Source organism: Sminthopsis crassicaudata, chromosome 2 (assembly GCF_048593235.1).
Source record: "Sminthopsis crassicaudata isolate SCR6 chromosome 2, ASM4859323v1, whole genome shotgun sequence".
NCBI lineage: Eukaryota > Metazoa > Chordata > Mammalia > Dasyuromorphia > Dasyuridae > Sminthopsis > Sminthopsis crassicaudata.
The window spans coordinates 89,294,175-89,317,419 of NC_133618.1; the positions used below are offsets into that span (position 1 = coordinate 89,294,175).

The 23,245-nt window shown below is 33.1% G+C and overlaps 2 protein-coding genes across 4 annotated transcripts in view; one reads left to right on the forward strand and one right to left on the reverse strand.

The window, feature by feature from the left end:
• Positions 1-21,103, forward strand: part of RHOQ (ras homolog family member Q) — a 47,523-nt gene extending 26,420 nt beyond the window's left edge. Inside the window, exons 3-5 of the mRNA XM_074286768.1 lie at positions 12,631-12,795; positions 13,584-13,679; positions 14,503-21,103. Of these exons, the coding sequence (XP_074142869.1) occupies positions 12,631-12,795; positions 13,584-13,679; positions 14,503-14,658 (417 nt within the window). The 3' untranslated portion in view covers positions 14,659-21,103. The remainder of the gene's footprint in view (positions 1-12,630; positions 12,796-13,583; positions 13,680-14,502) is intronic.
• PIGF (phosphatidylinositol glycan anchor biosynthesis class F) overlaps positions 14,847-23,245 on the reverse strand; it is a 35,370-nt gene continuing 26,971 nt past the window's right edge. For 2 of the 3 annotated variants that reach the window (XM_074286764.1, XM_074286765.1), the window contains exon 6: positions 14,847-15,192. In XM_074286764.1, the coding sequence (XP_074142865.1) occupies positions 15,079-15,192 (114 nt within the window). In that variant the 3' untranslated portion in view covers positions 14,847-15,078. Of the gene's footprint in view, positions 21,638-23,245 lie in introns of all 3 variants that reach the window. The other variant, XM_074286766.1, reaches the window with a different exon arrangement.

Sequence of the window (23,245 nt, forward strand, 5' to 3'; positions counted from 1 at the left end):
CTGTTCTTCTCTAAGGTATTTTTCTCCCAGGAAAGAAAAAATACTCAGTGGTCTATTGTGTTTTTTAAATTCCACTGAGATAAATTTGAAATGAGCTAAAGTGATGAAAGAAAAATAGTGATATAGTGAATAAAAATGTATAGAATATCACTAAGCAAGTTTTGTGGAAATGGATACTTTAGTGACAAGAATATTAATCTTCTGAAATCATCTTTAGTACACATGTTAGCGTCCCCCTTTGGTGCCCTCAGCTTCAGTCACAATTACCCTTTCTGTAGCTTGGATGTCATTAAGGGCCTTCCCCAAGATCTATTTTTAGATTCTCACTAGGAACAGATGCTTGGGATGGAAGGCCTTCTCATGACTACTGCTGTAAACCTTGAAAGAAACTGATAAATAGTCCTTTGTAAATCACAAATCAAGAGTTATTGAGCCTAAACTTTCTTAAATTTTATCCATATTCCTAAGTATTTAGTATACTTTATAAGTTCTATCAATCTATTTTAAAAAAAAAAAGATAAACTGTGGGCAAAACTTTCTTATTCTTCCTCCTGGACCACTAGTGAAAATTCAGATGTTTAAATTTGTAACTAATTGTATTTGCTAGACAACATTAATATATTGCCTATACATAAAAAGGACTGAGTATAGATGGAGGGGAAATACTTAAGGACCTCATAATTGAGACAGTGAGAGGATAAAACATACATACCCATAACTATAAAACCCATAACTATAAAACATGTTACTTGCATTAATGCTATTATACACAGATCTCTCTCTAGTGTGTTAGTTTGATGTGGCACGTATTCAGTGTACATCTCTCATATGCTCTAGTACAGTGAAAAATGAAGTTATCAATGTGAAGAAGCTTGAAGGGGATGATGTAAAGGGCTGGAGTCAGAGAAGATGCTGTGCTCTATGAGAAAAGCAGAATGAATTAGCTCAGAAAAAATGCAAGATGCGCAAAGTTAGAAAATCCAACCCAAATGTTCATAGGGACTATTTCTATCTGACTTGTGGCAGAGCATTTTGACTTTATATGGTCTGATTAGCCATACTGGGATATACTAATTTGACTCCAATATAGGGTTGTCATTTTGGTCTGCAAGAATGATAGACAACCAGCACTAGAGCAAGATAAAGGGGCTTTCTGCTAAGTACTGTGATCTTGGGCAATTTCCTCATCTGTGAAATGGGTATAACTTAGCCCTATCTATCTCATAAGGTGGTTGTGAAGATCATATGGTACTTTTGGGATATTCAACATTGTCAGCTATCATATGAATGAGAGTGTATTTCCGAAGTTGTTTTAATTATAATTTTAATGTCAAGATGCTAATTTTTATTTAAAAAACTTTTCAAAATTCATTATAATTTGAGTAGTTAAGAAGAATAGACTTATGTTAGTGTTATTTGAAAATGGAAACACCTATTAAACTTTGTTTTTATATATTATTTAATTTTAAAATATTTAGTATTTTATATATTACTAAATATATATATATCTACTTAAATATAATTATTAAATATAAATATATTAAATATGTCATATTTCAATATATTTTATTATATTTATTTATAATTTTAAAAGTCTTTAAAGGCAAGGATTGCCTTTTACTTATATTTCCAGCACTTAGCACTATACTTGGTCCTTAGTAGGGATTTGATAAACAGTTATGACTGATTATTCATATGTTATTCTTTGTAGTCATATATATCCATCCTAGTTCAGACTAGTACCACTTCTCCCTATGACTAACCTCCTAATTGGTCTTAATGCTTATAAAGGCTCTTCCATTTTTGATCTGTCCACGTCACTCCCCAGCTTAAAAATCTTCAAGGGGCATCTAGGTGGCCAGTGAATAGAGCACTTAGACCCTTGATTTTTTTGTCTTATACAACAGAAATCCAGTTTGAGGCTAGACTAAGGAAATACACAGGAGTGTAAAAGACACACCCCAATGACCAAAACATCTATACCAAGAAAATTCTTAAGAGCAATTTGCCATCCTCAGAGAATACTAAAACGTAAAATTAAAAAATACTAACATTTAAGGTTCTGGCAAGTTTTGATGTTTCTGTATTCTATGTCCCCCTTACCAGGAATGCTTTTCCTCCTCAGTAACAGAAATTTATCACAGTAGGGACCAATTGCAGGTCTTTCTGTGACACTTAATCATTGTGTGGCTATTGGTCAATCGTTCATTTTCTCTAGCCCTTAGTCTGGTAACTTGCAAAATGAGAGGTTTGGACTGCATTGTCTCTTTCAGGTCTACAATTCTGATTTCTGTGAATCTCTTTCCTTAAGGAGCAGTTCATCTCACTTTCCCCATAAAATTTTCTTTAATTATTTCTGGTCATAATGAACTCTCCCTACTCCAATTAGTATGGCAGTTACTTTATGTACCTCCTCTTGAGCTAATCAAATAAAGTTTGACTTATCAATCAAACAAAGTTGCTTTATCATCTAGACTGGCCATTTCTTACAGATTACATCTGTTTGTGTCTGTATTCAGAAGGATCTACAATCTCATTAATTTGGTTATTTGCTCCATCAGTTCAGGTTGCAACTCATGCTTGCCCATCCTGTGTGGCTTTTGTCCATGCCCTCTCCAGAGTTCACTGTGGGGCTTCACGCAACATTCTAGAGGTTTTCTTGATTCTTCTTGGGATGGACTCTGGCTGTTCATCTAATTTCCTTTCCTGTTGCTATGTGACAGCTCATTTTTCTTCCCTGTCACATAATTACTTGACAACATATTTTACTTCTGTTCTTCAAAACTCCTTGTTGGTTACACATTGCAGCATGCTTGCAATCACCATGTGTCTCCATTGTGATACCCATTTTTAGTTTTTTTGAGGCAGTAGTATCCCATGTCTCCTTGGCATGTAGCAGCACCCACAGAATTTTAATGTGAAAAGATAAACCATTGCTTTTGAGGGAAGTTGGGTAGAAGAAAAAGATATTGCAGTTCACCTCATTCTTCCTCCTGTTCTAACTCTCAAGTTCAACCCCCATTCAATTGTCTTTCCTATGTGGATGGATAGGCCAAAATTTCTTTGAGTGATTACTTACAGATCTTTTCCAGAAGGCTCTTGGGGCTTGCTGCATTCACAATATCATCTGTAAACAGGAATATCTAGATCATCTCACAATCCATAGGGAACCTTTCTGGACTCAAAACTGTCTTTCCTCTCCTACAGTGATGATACTAAGCATTAAGCTCCCTCTTTTAGGCCTTATCTGATATTTATGGTTTGACTTGTGGTGGTTCTATCTTTCAAAGAATCCTCAGTGATTCTGATGTATGTATAGGAAATAACTTGTAAAAGAGCTTGCAGGGTAGCATTTTATTCTACCAAATGAAATTTTCTTTCAATTGACAAAAAATAAGCATGATGGAATCTTATGTTTTTTTAAAACTTTAATTGTGAAATGGTAAAGGTGTAGTTCATTGTTGCTGTCATTTACAAAATTTGCCTTTTCCCCTAATATTCTCATCAAGGATGCCATGGGTAACTTTTAAATATTTCTTATAGATGATAGTTTTTGATGTGCTCTGTTTCTTCTTTTTTGTAAATAAGGTCTCAGGTTTTTTCCCCATGCCTTTAATATATTTTAATAACTTGTATATCAATCTTTCAGTGATGTTATAACTGTATTGTCTCCAATGTGAATCTGCTCTATATACATTTGGTCCAGTCTGGTTTTGTTCCGCTGTCTTCTATTCATTTTAATGGCATCTCTATTTCCTCTAGAAGCATATACAGAACTGTGATATTGGGGACGAAGTATTAAGAACGATTTCTTGAAATTATTTTTGCAAATCTTTTCCTTTTTTCTTCTCTTTGTAATCCTTCCACTTTCATCCTTGCTTGTCCTTGGAATGAGTAAATCTGTTTTCCAAGAACCAATTTAGCTACTTGATGATTTTGGGGTTGGGGGACAAAAGGAAGAGGCAAAATGGAAGTAATCTATGAAACCAAGAAAAAAATGGACCTCAAAAAAAAAAAAGAAAAGAAAAAAGTGGACCTCAGCCTTATGTGAACCTCCAACTTTTACAGAAACTATGATAAAATTATTGGAAAAGGGACAAAGGATGCTAAGAATTGCAGTGTTTTGATCCATCAAACTTTGATTATTGATAGTCTAAATGTGAGATCCATGATCAGTGAATGGATACATTATTGGAAGAAATGAACCATTCCTTTTGAAATTTCTGCTATATATCAGGAAAGATGCAAGTGATAGGAAAAATAACTCACAGGCACTCTTTGGAGAGGCAAAGAAAATGTTGATAAGAGTGGATTTTATTATATACCCAGAGGTAACAAAAACTGTTTGTTTTTTCCCTAGGATATTTACTAATCGTGTATTGTGTATATTAACAATAATTATTTATAAAATTACTATAAAAATAATTGCAATTCATTTTTGTATCTCCTGTAAAGTTTTGTACAGTATACCTATTCAGCAAATATTGAATTAATTTAATTGCTCTTAGCTATGTGCCTGATTTATAACAGATTTCTAGTAAATATTGGTTTGTGATTTCTAGGTAGTAGTTTATTGTAAAATAACAGCAGTTAATAGACTGAAAAAATAAACTTGCATTTGCTTGCTAGAATGTTTTCATTTAAAATGACAAAGATAAGCATATATAAATCAACATATAAAATGTAAATTAACATGCATAATTTTAATTATGGATAAGCTGGATAATATAGAAACACACATGTAGTTTCCTCAGTTTTCTCTTTATACAAACTCACCAATATTTTTCTCCTATCTTTTAGTTCTTACAGGTTCAAACCATCAGCAAAACTATCATTAAAGATTTATTAGATGACTATTATTTTTGTGTAAATGGACCATAAAGTCCTACTTGAATGCTTCATCATGGCATAGAGGTGACTTTTCAAAGACTATGCCAGAAAAATGCTACATTCTAGGGATCTAGGTTTCTAGTACATGCTCAGTGTTGTATATTGCCTTGAGCACTAGTTTAGTTAACTACAAAGAATTTCATCACAAACTTAGCTTTAGGGGGATGGATTTTTTTCAACTTCCTCGGCTCTCAAAATATCTGCTGGATGGCTTATAAGAGTTGTATCTTTATGATGAAAAAAAGATTTTATCTTTTTATCCAAGTGAAGGGAATACCTACACTGATAAAATTATACATCCTTGAGGTATGGAGGAGTTGAAGTTTGTCTTTATGAAAATTTCACTGACCTTGATGAATCAAAAATCTCAAAATATTTAAAAGTAGAATGAACAATGAATAGATTTTAAAGTCTGGTGTGTCATTAATCTCATTATAGTGAGCTGTTTGGCTTACCTCTTCCTGAGTTAGGGAGGACAGAATCTACATTTGTGGCAGGGAGTTCTCATACTGATGAAATAATAAACCCCTGAAATATTTTACTATGTATAACTATGTTATATGTTTAAATGAAAGATCACTTATTAGAGTATATACATCAAGCTTTTCAAATGGTACTTAAATCAACCTATATTAGGCAGGGTTTTGTGTGTGTGTGTGTGTGTGTGTGTACACACATACCATGTGTACCCTCATAATTAATATAAAGTATTATATTAATAATATAAATATACCTAATTATATAAATATACACACACGTATCCTTATGTCTATATTACACACTCATCTCTGTAACTAATAAATACTCAAATATACTTATATCCCTAATTAAGAAATGACTAATCTTAAGGGCGATGCTAATCTTTATAACTGACATTTATTTAACACTTTAAAGTTTATAAAGTACTTAGCACATATAATTCATAGCAAAGCCAGCAAGCACCTAACTTGCCAGTTTTAGAGCCAAAATGTACAACATGGATTTAAGAAGTTAACAGGCACCATTGGCAAAATGTAAGAGCAGGAAGAGTACCTTTTGGTTCACCCTGATATTCATCTACTTGAATTAAAGAGTACAGAATCATTAATAGTTCACCTCTCCCCAGATTCTGATTGACAGTGATCTCCTAAAAGGTCAAAGCCAGAAGTGCTAGGTGAGAGTGAAATTCTTGAAGAATTAGGTTGGGGTGGGACATAAACCCACTAATAAGACTTCTAATAATTTTCAGAAGGGAGGTACTCCTAAGAATTCCATCAGTTATTGGTCAAGGTCCATACTGACTCAGCTAGCCAATTTATAGTCTTATTGGCAGGAATCAGCTCTGAAGGATAAAGGTAGAAAAATGGAATAGTCATTTCTAAACAATCTTTGAAAACATTCCATTGGAATATTTCAGATGGAAAATTTTTTTAAAGAGTATCACTAGGAAAAGAAAAAAAAAAAAAAAAAACACTTTAAGCATTTCTGATGAGAGGTGTTTCTTTGGCCAAAAATAAAAAGCAGGAATCTAGAGTACAAGGCATACTCTTTAAGTCTGTAATTTCATGTTAAAGTACTCTTTTATTTTACAGCTTTTTCAATGTTTTGGTTCTTTTTTGAGCTTCTGATGTTTTAGTTGCCAGTTTTAAATGTATTAGTACCTAAAAATACATGCCAGATTCTTCAATTAGAACTAAAATTTTTAATGGGTTTTTAAAAAATTAATAAGAGCACTGTGACTTGACCATGGACAAATGAAAAAAAGTTACTTGGATAATTGACCATGCCCAAATTAAGGGCAGTGATCACTTTATGTTGACAAGTTAAAAGTACGTAGAGGATGAGGCAGATTATGTTTACCCTTACAAAATTTCTTCCTGGGTTCACTTATGAGGCTTTGAGTTCAAGCAGTTTTATCTCAGAAGAATTTCATGTAGCATGGATAAATGAATAAAGTGATGCTAATATGCAATTAAAGGAAATTAATACTTTAGTTAATCAGGGTAATGAATTGATCCTTGTGGTAGCAATCAAACATTGGATCTAAGGTTAGAGGCTGAAGTGTTTTCATCTTAAGACACAGACTATTGATGTATTTTAGGTCAGAGAAATAGTATCTCTTCTCATTCCTTTACTAAAATAAATTTCTATAAAGATTGTGTTAAATATTGTTAATGTGTTGGTTTTTTTTTTTTCTGTTGGTTTATTTTTTACTGGATTGATTCAAATTCAGTGGAAATTGAAAATCTGGATAGGTTAAATGGTCACTACAGCACACCATTAACTGTATACACTATATAAGTTATAGTCACAGGACATTGAGGAAAAAGTATTAATTATTTTTAATACTACACATGAAACACACCCATTTTGCAAACCAGATTATGGCAGGCCATTGGCTTGATCAGTTTTAAGTATTAAGGGTGCAGAAGAATAATGTTTCTGGGTTAAGTAGCTATGTTAGAAATCAATTACAATTGTTCTTTGCTCTTTAGAAGACTAATTTACAATTTAAAAGGGACAAGAAAGACCCAAGAAAACAAAACTTTATTTTTTTTCAGCAAAAGCACAATTTAAAAATATACATGCCCTCTAAAAATTTGGACTGCCAAGGAATACAGAGAGGCTTGGAGAGACTTACATGAACTGATGCTGAGTGAAATGAGCAGAACCAGGAGATCATTATACACTTCATCAATGATATTGTATGAAGACATATTCTGATTGAAGTGGCTATCTTCAACATAGATAAGATCTAATTCAGTTCCAGTTGATCAATGATGGACAGAATCAGCTACACCCAGAGAAGGAACACTGGGAATTGAGTGTAAACTGTTTGTACTATTATCTTTCTATCCAGTTTACTTTTACCTCCTGAATCCAATTTTATGCAACAAGAAATTCGGTTTTACATACATATATTATATCTAGGATATATTGTAACACATTTAACATGTATGGGATTGCCTGTCATCTAGGGGAGGGGGTAGAGGGATGGAGGGGAAAATTCGGAAAAGAAGTGAGTACAAGGGATAATGTTGTAAAAAAAAAAAAAAAAAAAAATTGCCCATGCATATGTATGTGTTCAAATTTTAAAAAAAATAAAAAATAAAAAAATTAGCCTACAAAAAAGGAAGGAAAAAAATATAGATTACTAGTCTTCAAACATCAGGCACCTAAGTGGCAAATTAGATAAAACTTGGGGCCTAGAGTCAGCTATATTTGTAATATAGCCTCAGACATAGTAGCTGTGTGATCCTGGAAAAATCACTTAACCTTATTTGTCTCAGTTTCCTTATCCATACATGATCTGGAGAAATAAATAGCAAACCATTTTAGTTATCTTTGTTAATAAAACTCCAAATGGAGCCATGGAAAAATCATACAATTGTAAAACAATAAAGTCATCAAACATCAAAAATAAGTAAATAAATAAAGATATGGATTGCCAATAAATAGTCTATTATGGGTAATTAGTATATTGGGCACTGGATTTAGAATCAGGAAGGCCTGAGTTCAAATGTGAACACAGATAGTACACTGTTATGATCTTGAGCAAGCCACTGACTCAATAGGAATAAATTGGGGGTAATCATAGCACCTACATTCCAAGGAGGAGCAGATGAGATAAAGGGCTTTGCAAATCTTCAAAGTGATGGTTATTATCATTTTTTACTTTACCATTATTTAAAAATTTTCATATTCATGGTAGCTGTGAGGCATTTTAGGGCAACTGAGCCACAGAGTGGTTGTGACTTGTCAAAATGGCAGTGAGGATGAACTCTGGTCTGTTTTTTTCTACCACAAATACCTGCTTTATATAGCTTTTTGCATTTACTACCTGTTATGATTAAATTTTCCTTCTTGGTCATTCTCCAGCAACAATGTTTGCTCAAAAGCAACAGATTTGACTCTGGTCCTCTGTTTTTAAACATGAGGATAAAAGGAAAGATTTCTGTGATTCCCTGGCATCTACCCAATTGGCAAATACCAGAATATTCTCTTCTGATTACAGATGTGCCCTAAAAAAGAAGTACAGTGACAAAAGGATCAGGATTAGCATCTTATTCATCAACATCTTTATTAAGATAGGATTCAAAGATTATTTGATCAATAGGAATGTTTAGGTTTTTTTTTTAATCCTAATTCAATAAAAAATGGTAATTGACATATTGATAAGTAATCCATCATTCCTTGAGCATGCCAGATGAGTTTTTTATCATGAATGTGGATTTGGAAAGTGAATGTGGTACAGTGAAGAGTGTGCTGTATTTGGGATCTGAAGAGTAAGTATGAGTCATGGCTATCTGATATTTTGATCTGATTTAGAAAAACATGTAGCTAGTATGTTAATCAAAATTGCATATGGTTTAAAAGAAAAATTCCTTAGTTATGAGAGAGACACAGCTACACAGGAGTTGATTTGAAAAAGATTTGGAGGTTGTAGTATACTTTGAACTTAGTGGAATAATCACTGAATCAGTTTTGGATTGGTAAGAACTTTAGGGGTCATTTAGTTAAGAACCTTTTTTTACAGGTAAGGAAACTAAGGCACAAATTGGTGAAGTGCCTAGACTAAGACCACATAATAATTATTGACAAAGCTGGAATCTGAACCAAGGTCCTTTGACTCCAAAGTTCATTTTTCTTTTCATTGTTAACACTATCTGAAATAGCAATTGAGAAATGCTTAGTAGATGTAAACAGAAGTATAAAACTAATCATGAATTATACACAAAACCTAGTATAATACATGTAATATGTTAAGTATAAATGTAATATAATATGTAGTGTAAAAGATGTTTAACAAAAAATATGGTGGATTGGTCGTGTAGTGAAAGCCTGTCAGATGCACTGGTATTCGTGGAACATTAGAAGACCTAGAAGTTAGGTGGACTTGTAGGGAGAATTTATTGAAAGGATATAAATAAGTCATAAAAGAAATGATATTAACTGAAAAGACTGCCCATGCTGATGAGATCAGGGATCCAATAAAGTATTAAGTTTCACATACACAAACTTCACGAGTGAACAAGTGAATTCCCAATACGAAGATTATAAAAAACCCTAGACAGAGATAACCCTTCTTTTTCATTGTGATTTGTACACGTTGGATCAGGGATAGCAATCTGATCCACACACAAAACCCCACAAATCAAATTATTAGTTGAAACCTTACTAAATCTATGAGACATGTTCATTGTGAAGGATTAATTTTCTGTAATGGGATTGGATGATGTACCACAGAGAATGTTCCTAACATATCACAAAAACAGACTTTAAAAAATATTTTATTATTGTTTTTTTTTAAACTCTTGGCATCAACACTAATCCCCATCAAATCCTCTTTTATAAGAAGTGAAAAAAAAGTTGCAATAAACTGACAAGTGTGATTGACAGTATGTGCACTAATTTACAGCTTTTGCAAGGAAAAATTTAACAATTAGAGCTAATAAAAGTAATAAAAAGCCTGTCCTGGAAGAAAATCGGTTCCTTTCACTACAAGTTTTCAGATCAAGGCTGGACAGCCACTTATTGAGTATGTGGTAGAGGTACTTGTTGAATTCGATGATCTTTCTATCCTGAGGTTCTAGGAAATGTGTGACCTTGGGGAAGAAAGTTAACCTTTCTCAATCCCAATTTACTTACTTACTTAGAGACAACAAGGTAGGTCAGTGTTGTTAGGCTCAGAATTCTAGTTCTGTTGCATCATTTGCGAGCTATATGAGTGTGGGAAGAAAGTCAATCTTTTTCAGCTTCAGTTTCCTCTGTAAAATGGGATTAATAAAAGCTCATACTTCACAGGGTTGTTGTGAGGATCACATGAGATAAAATGTCCTATAAATCTTAAAATTCTATACAAATGCTAGTAGTTATTATTTGCAAAAATAAATATAATAGGGACAGCTAGTTGGTGCTAGTAGATAGAGCACCAGCCCTTAAGTTAGGAGGACCTGAGTTCAAATCTGGCCTCAGACACTTCATACTTTCCTGGCTGTGTGACCTTGGGCAAGTCACTTAACCTCAATTGCCTCAGCCAAAAAAAAAAAAAAAAAAAAACAAAAAAAGAATATAATCTCTGGAAGAGTTGTTGTGGCAATCAAATTAGAGAGTATCAATAATTACCTTTTGAAATGTAAACTTCCATATAGGCTGTTGTTATTATCCTTGCATGTCTTAAATGTAGTGTATTTAAAGTAGTATGATCAAAAATATAAAACTATAGTTTTTGTATACTATACAGTTTTTTGAGGTAGGTAGATGGTTTAATGGATAGAAGTACTAGAAATCCAGCCTCTCTGGTTACTAGCTGTATGACCCCAGGCAAGCCAATGGCCTTCCTTTTGCATTAATCCACTGGAGAAGGAAATGGCAAAGCATTTCAATATCTCTGCCAAGAAAACATCATGGACTCTATGGTCCACTGGGTCATGAAGAGTTGTATACAGATGAATGACTAAACAGTATATGCAACTTTTAATACAAAACTCCACTAAAAAAGGTTTTTTTAAGAGACAAGAATGACAAATGACAAATAGTTATTTTCATTTTTTGGATTTATATCCCCTCGGGCCTAGCACAGAGTACCACAGAGCTTTTAAAACAAAATGCTGTATTGAGTAACTGGTAGGTTCTGCCAAGCTGGAAAAAACTCAAGTAGAGTAATGGTGAGAGATTGTCTTCATCCAAGAACTAGTCTAGCCAGCAGTGGAGAGCCTCATTCAGAAGGCTGGCCTCTACATGTTGACTTTTTTGGCTGTAGCAACCTATGAAACATGCAAATGTACATAAGCTCTCATTATCCTATAGCCCAGTGGAAGAGTGAAGAGATGCTCAAAGGAAAAACATATTGAAAAATATAGGACAAGAATCATTTAAGATGAAGGCACTAACAGGGATCATTCTACCAGTACAGACTACAATTTATTGTATTAATCTCAGATCAGGTAAAGTATTATAAACTGAGTAGTTTTCAGAGAGAGTATCAGGAGTAGCCAAAGGGTCAGGCAAGGCTCCTGACATAGCATGGCTCTACAAGCCTAGGCCCAGATACCCATCCTCACAGAGCCTTTGGCTTTCTCTAAAACTAAGTTCCAGTTTCTTGCCTGGGAGCTCATGGTACTAATGAAATCATAGGACTAGAGAAAAAAAAATTTTATGGAATCTTTTAAAAGATAATTCATTGTATTTATTTTTTTAAAAGGACTAGCCTGAGCCCTATAGTACATAATGTGCTTAATATATGAAGAGAACCTTGAGCTGGAAATCTAGAGGTTTTGAACTTAAACATAAGAAATGTCTTTCAGTAACCATTATTCTCAGGATTGTTTGTTGTTAATAATGGCATTATACTTTTGAGTTCACCTCCACCCCAGTGTTTAACTACCACAGAGTAAAAATATTTTATTCAAAGGTCCCTGGATAACACAGTGGCTAGAGAGAGTGCTGGCCCAGAGTCAGCAAGACTTGAGTTCAGAGATAGCCTCAGACTAATTGTGTAACCCTGGACAAGACACTAATTTACTTCAGTTTCCTCACCTGTAAACAAGCTAGAGAAGGAAATGGCAAACTATTCTGGTTATCTTTGCCAAGAAAACCCAAAAGAAGTCATGATGAGTTAGACGCAACTGAAAATAACCAAACAATTTTTATCAAATAACATGAAAAATTAAGAGTGTTTAAGTAAACATTCAATTTATCTGCTGTTCCTGAATATCTAACTTCAAAAATGCAACAAATAATTTTTTCCTCTTTCCCCAGGAAGACTATGATCGCCTGAGACCTTTATCTTATCCTATGACTGACGTCTTCCTTATATGTTTTTCTGTGGTAAACCCAGCCTCCTTTCAAAATGTGAAGGAGGAGTGGGTCCCAGAATTAAAGGAATATGCACCGAATGTACCCTTCTTATTAATAGGAACCCAGGTATGTCTGATAACTATACTCTTCCCTTTCTACTCTGTAGCTCTCCTTTTTACTGGGTAATCATTTGATCTTGGTTTAATCATGTTGCTTGCTTAGAAAACAGTAATACTCTACTTCCTTGATTTAAAAAGATGTAGTCTCATTTCCTACTGGCTAAATGCCAAATTAGACCAGCCAGTAGCCTTCATACACTACTGTCCCACCTTTTAACCTCAACATGCAGAATTCCTACCTAATTTAAAGCCTAATCATGACCTTTGATTTCTCCATCAGAAACTGGCTCCTCCAGAACTTTGGACCTTTTCTTTGAGAATTTATTGCAGTCTCCCCTTGACCATACTACTATGTATATGTATTATGAATAGTCATACATCACTGAAAAAAAATTTATCATCTCCCCCTCACCCCCAACTAAATTGTAAACTTAAGGATCAGAAAGCCATCTTGTTATCTTGTAATCCCCTTAGTGCCTGATACTTAATAAACCATGTTAAAACTCAATTTCTATTCAAGACAAAAAGATTCCTGGTCGTAGTTGCTATAGTTGATTGGGGGGTCTGGATCACTCAATTGGTCTCAAGGCTTAGCAAGCAATCCAAATTATTTAACCTTTGGATTAAGACTAAGTTGTGTAATTAGTTTGGAGAAAATGTTGGAAGAAGAAATCACACTAGTTTGAAAAGAAATAAACCTTTTTAAAAATCTGTTTTCTTTAGGAATGTGGGAATAAATATTTCATTTAATCTTTAAAAGTCTTGTAATTTTGACACATTACTGATCTTTCTTAGATTGATCTTCGAGATGACCCCAAAACTTTAGCAAGACTGAATGATATGAAAGAAAAACCTATATGTGTGGAACAAGGACAAAAATTAGCAAAAGAGGTAAGTTGATCATTCTTAAGTTATACATTTTTTCAGGCAAATTTATTCTTATTAAGATATATAAGGTAAAAATAAAATCAGGGATGAAAGTATGACTATTTAATTTATTTTAATAAACTTAGAAATATGGACAGAGAAGGCAAATAAAATTGAAATGCTTAAATCCTTTTTTTGATCACTAGTCAGACAAGTAAAAAATAACTATTTAAACATGAAATTTAGTACATGCATCTGGTTAGTGGAGCAAGTGCAGAATTTCAGTAACTTTTCCAACAGAATTATCAGTCTTGCAACTTGGTTTAAAAGTAACCTTAATTCATGATTTTTCTCAACTTCTGTAGAATTAATCATGATGATAATAAGCAGTCATTCGCTTGAAGAAATAATAGTGGTACATATTAAGACTTTTTTATTGGAATTATTAGTAGTTTCTAGAACAGACCTAAAAGAAAAGTGAATATTTTTGGTTCTGGCTCTGTATCAGTGTGAAATTTATATTGTTCCTTGTAGTCAATTAGAAATTAAGTGTAAATAAAGTATTTTTTTTTTCCTGAGGCAATTAGGTTTAAGTGACTTGCCCAGGGTCACATAGCTAGGAGGTGTTAAGTGTCTGAGACCAAATTTGAACTCAGGTCCTCCTGACTTCAGGGCTGGTCCTCTAACCACTGTGCCACCTAACTGCCCCATAAAGTATCTTTTAATATTTAAAAAAAACTATCATAAATGTTTTAGAGGGCACTTTTTTTTCCCCAGGCAAAAACCTTGTAATAATTTGCTTTGGAAAATTTACAAATGCCTAATTATTGATCTTTTCCTTCCACAGATAGGAGCATGCTGCTATGTGGAGTGCTCAGCTTTAACACAGAAGGGTCTGAAGACAGTTTTTGATGAAGCTATCATAGCCATTTTAACTCCAAAGAAACATACGGTGAAAAAAAGAATAGGATCAAGATGCATAAACTGTTGTTTGATCACGTGAGACAGGGCTGCTTTGGCCAGGAATACTATGTATTTCTCTCCCACTATAGGAAACGGTACAGATAAACCTCTTGCAGGTAAAGTTTAGAAGTTGAGGTCAAGAAAGTAACTGCCTTCAGAAATCTGTGAAGTTCATTAAGAATAGCCATCCACTGGCCAGGAAGCAGCCAACAGCATCTGAAGCCACAATCTGTTACAAATACTTTATTTTCAGCTAGAAGGTACAATCTCTCAGGGGTTTCATAGTTTAAAAAGCTACAACCACACCATGTTGCAACTGCATAAAAAGTGCTGTAAATGGAATTGCTTGGCTTTGTAGTATAATACTTCGGAAGATTTGAATCTTCTGCTTTGACCACAAAATTTTCTGCACAGTCTTTATGGAATCTGCACAAAGAAACGCTTTCTCTTTTTGCTCCACTTATCTGCTCTTGTATGTGAGCTGCTTCCTGTTCCTGTAAATCCAGACAGGGGAAATGAGAAGACCAGCCATGTACCCAAAGGTGGCTCCCAGCGTACAGGAGATGGGCCAGACCTAAAAAGAGAATGTGGGATACAAGAGGGAAAATGTTTTATCTTGTACTTGAGCACAAGTTCTGTGTAATCTAAACATTTCTATTGTAAAGCTTAATATGCTTTCCTAATGAATGCCAAAACTGTAATAAGATTATACTTGCATTTATCACAAACACTAAATGCTGTACAGTTTTTAGTTAATGTGCAATTAAGATATATCTGGACTTCTGCCAACTGTAGATTTAGTTTGATGCTCCCAAAACTTGCATGAGAAACATGCTAAAACTTAAGTTTTGGGTTAGACTTATTGAATATCTTCCCATTTTGCTGTATATCTTGGGCTCAATTCAGATCTTCAAAGCAGTCCATTTTTATAAAAAATATATTCTTTCCCTGTTGCTGTGGATGTGTACGCTGAAGAAGGAATATGTGGTTACCAAACACAGAAAAATCTTTAAACTGTATAAAATGAGGAAAGAAACCTAGAAATCAAAATATAAACATCAGTGACATAAAATTTATAGCACAGCAGAAGCTGTCAAAAGAAGTCCTTTGGAGAACCCCTCCCTGCCAAAAGAGCTAAGATTAAATGTCCTGTAGGTTTCCTTTCAGATTTGATAATAAGATAATAAATACACAGAATGGGCTTTGTGATCATTTGGACCAGGGATTCTTAACTTTGTTTCATGGATCCCTTCTTAGAATGTTTTTATATTCATAAATCACAAAAGATTACAAAGACCAATTACTGAAATACAGTTACCAAATTGTTTTTAAAAACAAGTTCATGGTCACAAGGTTAAGAACCCCTGATAGATTCTAGACTAATCCCCTCCCTCTTTTTTATGGATGGAAATATTTAGGGGACACAGAGGTGAAGGGACTTACCTAAAATTACAAAGGCAGAACCAGAATTTGAAACCAGATCTTAACTTCCAACTCCTGTACTCTTAACACTGCTAGACTTTAAATCAATTTCTTGAGCCTTACAGTAACAGGAATAAGGAATGTTGATTTTATTGCTATTGGATCACAGAATTTCAGAGTTGGAAGGGACTAGGAGGGGGAAATCAGTTTTGTTCCAAAATATCCTATTCTCCTTTTAAGTTTTTCTTTACATCAAGTCTAAATTTCTTCTTCTTTAACTTGTGCCCTAATTTGTGGTACTCGGCACTAAAGATTTTATTCCACATACGGTTTGATTTGCTTTCAGACAAACTTCAGTCATAACTATCCCACTTTGGACTTATGAAAATGACTTTTTGAATCCAAGTGAGTCTTTTCATTTATCCTTATTAAATTTCTTACTCTTGAATTTGGCCCAATATTTTATTCCATTAAGATCTTTTGAATCCTATCATCTAGAGTATCAGCTTTCTCTCACAATTCTGAATCATCTGCATATTTTAAAAAGCACCACCATCCATGCTTCTATCCATGATAAAAACACCAAACAGTACAAGACCAAGCACAGATCCCCAGAATATTCCATTGGAGTCATCCTAAACTGGTACCAAACTGTTAAAAATGACTCTGACCCCCTCTCCCAATCATTCAACTCATTTCAAATCTACCTAAATGTACCACTAGTTAACTTAGTCCCTCCCCCCCCAATGTTCTCCCACACGATTAGCACAAGATTTTATCAAATACTTTTGTAAAGTAGATCTGCCCTGATCTAACACTGTGGCAATTGTGTCCAAAAATGAAAGGCAATATGTCTAGCATGTCCTATTCACATGGATCTTTCATCACCATGCTTCTTTTTCTATAAGTTCACTACTTTCTGGGATTTTTCCAGGAACTGACACCTGCTTCTAGTTGGCAGAATCCATTTTCTTCACAATTTAAAAAAAAAAAAAAAAAAAAAAAAAAAAGAGGACATGCCCTTCTCCAAACCTGTAGTACCTCTCCATTTTCTTGGTATAGGTTGTACAATCTTGCAGGAAAGTATTGATTGGACTTTTTCTGTTTTATTTTAAATGTACTCATCTGTATGTATTTTAGTATGCTGAATCCTCTGGTTCTCTAAAGTATATACCGCAGTACTACTTTAAGGTAACAAACTTAAGTCTTCAGCAGAGTTCTCTTTGGTAGGACTTTGCTAGAGGTCCATGGCAGACTAGCCTAGTACTGAATAACAACACTTATGTCATCATACAAATAAGGCTCATACAAGGGGTAGTCAGTAATTAAGGCAAATTTTCATTTTTATCAAGTATTATTAAATGTATACACTACTACATACCCTCATTATATGTCTAAATATATAGTATGTACTACACCTTTTATATAAACATATAATCAGGTGAATTTAACCTAAGACTACCCCACCACCACCACCACTGACTGTAAAATGTTATTATCTCTTTCCATATTTCAGTCAAGAAAATGCATCTGATTCCGGTGGCTAAGAGTATTATAGAAAAATCTAATTTTTATAGCCCAAATCATGATTTTTATGATATTCAATCTGATTTCTATAAGGTTTTAGACATAAGCTGCTTAGTTACCACAATTAAACTGCATATGGAACACTATTAGAATGTTCCCACTTGAAAAATATTTCAGTACTTAAATGTGCTGTCAGTCATTAAATGAAAATACAATGGCTCAATGTATCTTAAGTCTATAGGGAATGTTTTGGGGTTTGTTTTTTTTTTTTTTTTAATACAAAGGCTTCTGCGGAATAATAATAAATATTTAGATCATGCTTCTCAATTTATAAAGTGTTTTCCTTACAAACCTGTGAAGCAAAGTGTGTTATCCCCATTTTACAGATGAGGAAAACAGTGCTCATACAGGTTAAGTGATTCCTAAAATATGATCATTGCTTTCAATATTCACATAAGTAGGAAGTATTAGAGTGGGGACTTGAACCCAGGTGTTTCAAGTCCAAGTTCAGTGATCTTTCCATTTTACCACTGTACAGGATTATTTTACCCAGTTAAAAAAAAAAAAAAAAAAGTTATTTTTTTTTTAAATATTATCTAAGTTGTTCTTCATATTAATTGGAAAAATGACTTGAGTCTAAATCTCAGCAATCTCCACATATTTACCTGGGTGATTTTGGGTAATCTCTCTGCCTCTCTAGGTACTAATTTCCTCATCTGTAAAAGCTAAGTGATCTAGCTCTGGGTGCTTATGAACCTGTCATCTAGAATAACAATAGTGACTATCATTAGGTCTAGTGAACTGTTGCTTTTATAACCATGAACAGATTCTTTTTAACAGAGTGAACTCAAATCTTCAGAAACCTAGCTGAGTTTATTTAGAATATCTGCATTTATTAGCTGATACACTTCAAAGAATTCCTCTGTAGACAGGATGCCAAATAGTTTAAACAATGAATCCATGAGGTAGTCTCATTATTTGAATTTGCATCGAATAGTTCCAGAGGGTTAAAACCAATTGCCACATTTTACATAAACAGTTCAAATTCAAATACAAGTCATCTCTCCTGGCTGGGTGCAACTCTGCCATCATTACCTTATGCAACTCACCTCTCTAGGGCTCATTTTCCTCACTGGTAAAGTGAGCTCTTTCCAACTCTAAAATTCTAAAGATTCTAATTCTACCTTGGTTGCAATAAGCATTTTTAAATCATCAGGCTTTCATCTTCACATTCCAAAGACAAATCATTCATTATTGGTCTTTAGAGCTTTAGTAAAGATGATAATGTCATCTGTGATTCTGAGGTGCCTTAGGTTGTACTCTTTAGACCATGATGAGTTTGGGGTGATTTTCTCCCACATTGAGAGCTTTAAAAAGGATTATTTTCTTTTAGTCCACAATATCACCATGCCCCTTTCTCTATTTTATTTTACCCTCGCTTAATAGTAATAGTATTTTATTTTTTCCCAAATCTATCTATCTAGAGAGTTTTCAATATTTACTTTTATAGGATTTTGAGTTCCAAATTTTTCTCCCCCACTTTCTCCCCTGGCAGCAAGTAATCCAAGGTTTATATATATATATATATATATATATATATATATATATATATATATATATATATATATATATATAAAATCATGAATCACATTTCTACATTAACCATGTAAAAGAATCAGGACAAAAGGGAAAATAGTATTCTTCCATCTGAATTTAGATAGTATAGTTCTTTCTCTGGATATGCATAGCATTTTCCATTATGAGTTTTTGGAATTGCTTTGGATCAATGTATGACTAAGAAGAGCTGAGTTTTTTATAGATGAACATTGCACAGTGTTACTGTATACAATATTCTCCTGGTTCTGCTCACTTCACTTGGCATCAGTTCATGTAAGTCTTTCCAGGTTTTTCTGAAATCCACAGGCTCATCATTTAAAATGAGCATTTTCTAATGGAAAGTTGTAGTTGCGCTATCTTAACTTAACCAAAGATTTGTTTTTTTGTTAATATTAGGTCACTGAAAATGACCTTTTGGAAAAATTCCAATGCTTGATTAAAAAAAAAAAAAGATAATGAAGGCAGTTCCTTGGAAATAAAAGAAAACTATATGATAGAAATATGAACTTGGAAGACCAGTCTGAAATTACATTTTCAATGGAATTAAGTTTGATTATAGAGATACAGGAAGTAAATTCAGATAATTTAAATTGTTCTATTATTGCTTAATATAAGCTCTAAGCCCCAGCCTTTGTGAAAGGTTGCTTTAATGAATAATAAACTTATAATTAGTTTTTTCTTAAAATATGCTGAAATCCTTAAAAATATTTTTTCTCTTAAATTATTTTATATTTTCTATTTAGTACATTATCTTTTACAGCAAAGTGAACCTCAGTTCAGAATAGGTTAAGCTTTCAAAAATTCCAGATTAGTAGTGCCTGAATGAAGCTTTATCACAGAATATTTTAATAACCTTTGTTTATATCTTTAAATACAAAACAATAATTTGTTTTTTTCTTAATTTTTTTGGTCCCATATTAACTCCTAGATGACAAATAAAATGAATATTCAAAGTTTAGGATGTATATAAAGCATCTTATCCTGTATAGTAAAGTATATTTGAAAGTAAACAATAACTTTCTGTTAAGGAGAAATTGTAAGTAACTTGTATTAATTTTCTTTTTTCCTTTTATTTTCACTTTTCTTTTTTATCTACTTAAAATATGGCCAAACAAATCTAATCCATTTGTAGTCAACAAGCTCAGACCTCTTGTAGTCTATTAAATCTAAAAATATTGTTGAAGGTTTGGTGGATCTTCCTTTTAGATCCCAGTCAAATTCTAACTTGGGTAAATGAATCCACTCTCTGTAAATCCCTACTAATTTCAGGCCTATGCCCCTGTGCTAGCTAACATTTGTATAACATTCATTGTATTATCTATAAATAGCTGAAATTTTTTTCAAACTTGTGGTCAAATAACCCCAAAAAAAAAAAAAATTTTAAAAAAATGCTATTTTTAAATGACTTGTTTAGAACCATGAATTATGGTTCTGAAATAATAGCTTTTCAAAATGATTTTAGAAAAATACTGTTGCCTTCTTGCCACCAGCAATTAAAACTAGCTCCTAATATAGAAGAAAATCTCTTTCTGGTGCATGTCCTAAAGCTATCCCAAACCAGATTATACATTATGACTACATAGATTTATTCCTGAGAGAGGCCATAATCCGGCTTAACAGGTTAATTTTTTCTATTACATTTTGATTTTATTAAACTGAATAATAATTGAAATAAATGGGGCAGTTCTAAAGTATGGGGATATGTGTGTTAAGAAAGACTTCATTCTACTGTCATTTTTGTAATAGAATTTAATTTAAAACAAGGAACATTAAAAGGCAGTCAATTTGGAACAAAGGGCATCAATGGCAAAAGCAACATTGCTCTAAGCCCCAGCCTTTGTGAAAGGTTGTTATTACTGGCCACCTCCTACTCAAGATTTCTATTAATGTTCTCCATTAAAAAGTAAGAAATGTCAAAATGCTGAATAGCGTCTTTTCTTCAAATGTTATTTTTACTTAATTCTCTTATTCCATGGTTTTGGTATCGATGACAATATCTTATACAAAGGGTACCTTCTCTTTCTCAATCTTAAAAAGAGGCTTGATTTGACATGATATACTCAACACCATGTTTTGCCTATTATGTGCTAGACAAAGAAAATACAAAGAGAAGAGTGAGAGAATTGCTATCTTCAATGTGCTTACATTTGATAAAAAAGAAACACATATAGAGATAGATACAGACAAGTTAGGTACTAAATATATAGTATTAGGTGAGAGAGAGGGAAGTACTAGCAAAAAATAAAGTTTTCTTGTCTTTTTGCTAGAGAAGCATGCTGATATAATGCAGAGAGATGGATTTGGAGCCAGAAGGCACAAATTAGATACCTTTGGGAAAATCATCATCAATAATTACTGGCCACATGGTTTAGTGGAAAAAGGTTTTGAAGTCAACACCTTAATTCAAATCTTAGCTCTGCTACTTCCCATCTGTATTTGCACTCCTTCCTCATCTGCGAAATAAAGGAATTGAAATAGATGAATCCCAAGGTCCTTTTCTCCAAAATTTCCTTCATAGAAAGAATATTTCAGCTCTCCTTTGCTACAATGAACTAACCCACAGGTAGATGAGAAATCAATTAACAAACATGTATTAGGAAATTACTACCTGTTAAGCATTGTGCTGAGTGCTAGGGATGATAATATAAATACAAAACACACCCCCCCCACACAATTTCTACTCTTGGAGTATTTATTATCTATCAGATACAACTCTACTGGAGCAACACGAGTTGGCCAAGTAGTCTTTTGTTCTCTTAAAACAGAATAATGGAATGAAGTACAAGTCCAAACTTTTGCCAAAACGATCTTTTTCTTTAAAAATTATGTGTGTGTGTATATATATATATATATATATATATGTGTGTGTGTGTGTGTATATATATATATATATATATATATATATATATATATATATTATGTACATACTTAAATATGTATATAGGTTCATAGTTCCTATAATAAGTCTTTCTATTAGTTCTATGACTTGCCTTTCATATTTTTCATTGTTCATTTTGTTTTGTTTTTTATTTTTGCCATATAGAAAGGTCTTTTAGATGTGTCACATCAGTCTTGTTACATTAGTAAAAGGAATTTACATTAGTAAAAAGAATATACTTCCTTGAGCACAGAAGGAAAGGGAATAAGTCCTTGCATAGCGCCTACTATGTATCAGTCACTGTTCTAAGGACTACAAATATCTGATTTGATCCTCACAACAATGCTTAGAGGGAGGTGCTGTTTTCTCCACTTTAAAGTTGAAGAAACTGAGGCAAGCAAAGAGACACACAGTTAGTCAGTAGTTGAGGCTGGATTCAAACTCAGGTCTTCCTGACTCTAGGCTCAGCTGCTCCACCTTGCTAGCTTTAAATAACAGAGGACACAAATTTCAGCAATTCCATGTCTAGAGAATAATTGCTATCCTGGTTTAAAAGATCCTAATAGTTGCATATCAAACACTCAACTCTTAGAGGTGTTTAATAAATGTTAAACAGAATTAATATTTAAGTATTTAATTTTGTTAGATTAAATAAAGGGAGATATGAATTCATCTTTAAAAAACTGAACCAAATTTATCAGAATAACACAACTAAAGCATTAGTTTAGAATAAATAATTTAGACAAGGCACTTGATCCAAGGAATTATCTTTTAAAATTCTCAAATAAAAGGCATGTCTCTTCAGTCAAGTGGAAAAGTATGCCACTAGCTAAGATAGCCTAATGAATTTTGGAAGAAATGTTAAAATCCAGCAAAAAATGATAAAATGAAATTTTAGTTAAAAAAAAAATACAATTCATCAAAAACTCCCAAGGATATAATTTGATTTTCAAAGCACTTAAGTCTATATCATCATGCAAAATGAATTTTTCTCTCACAAATAAAAGCATTTAAAAATTTAATCATAAAAATAAAGGAGAAAAAAGATATCAAAATCTTTACAGAAATATATGTTATCTGAGAGAGAAAAATGTCATCTTTTTTTTTCCCTTTTACATATATTTCACCACTAAGCTAAATATGGCAGCTTATGAATAACTTTTGGGTGAGATAGTCAGGGGAA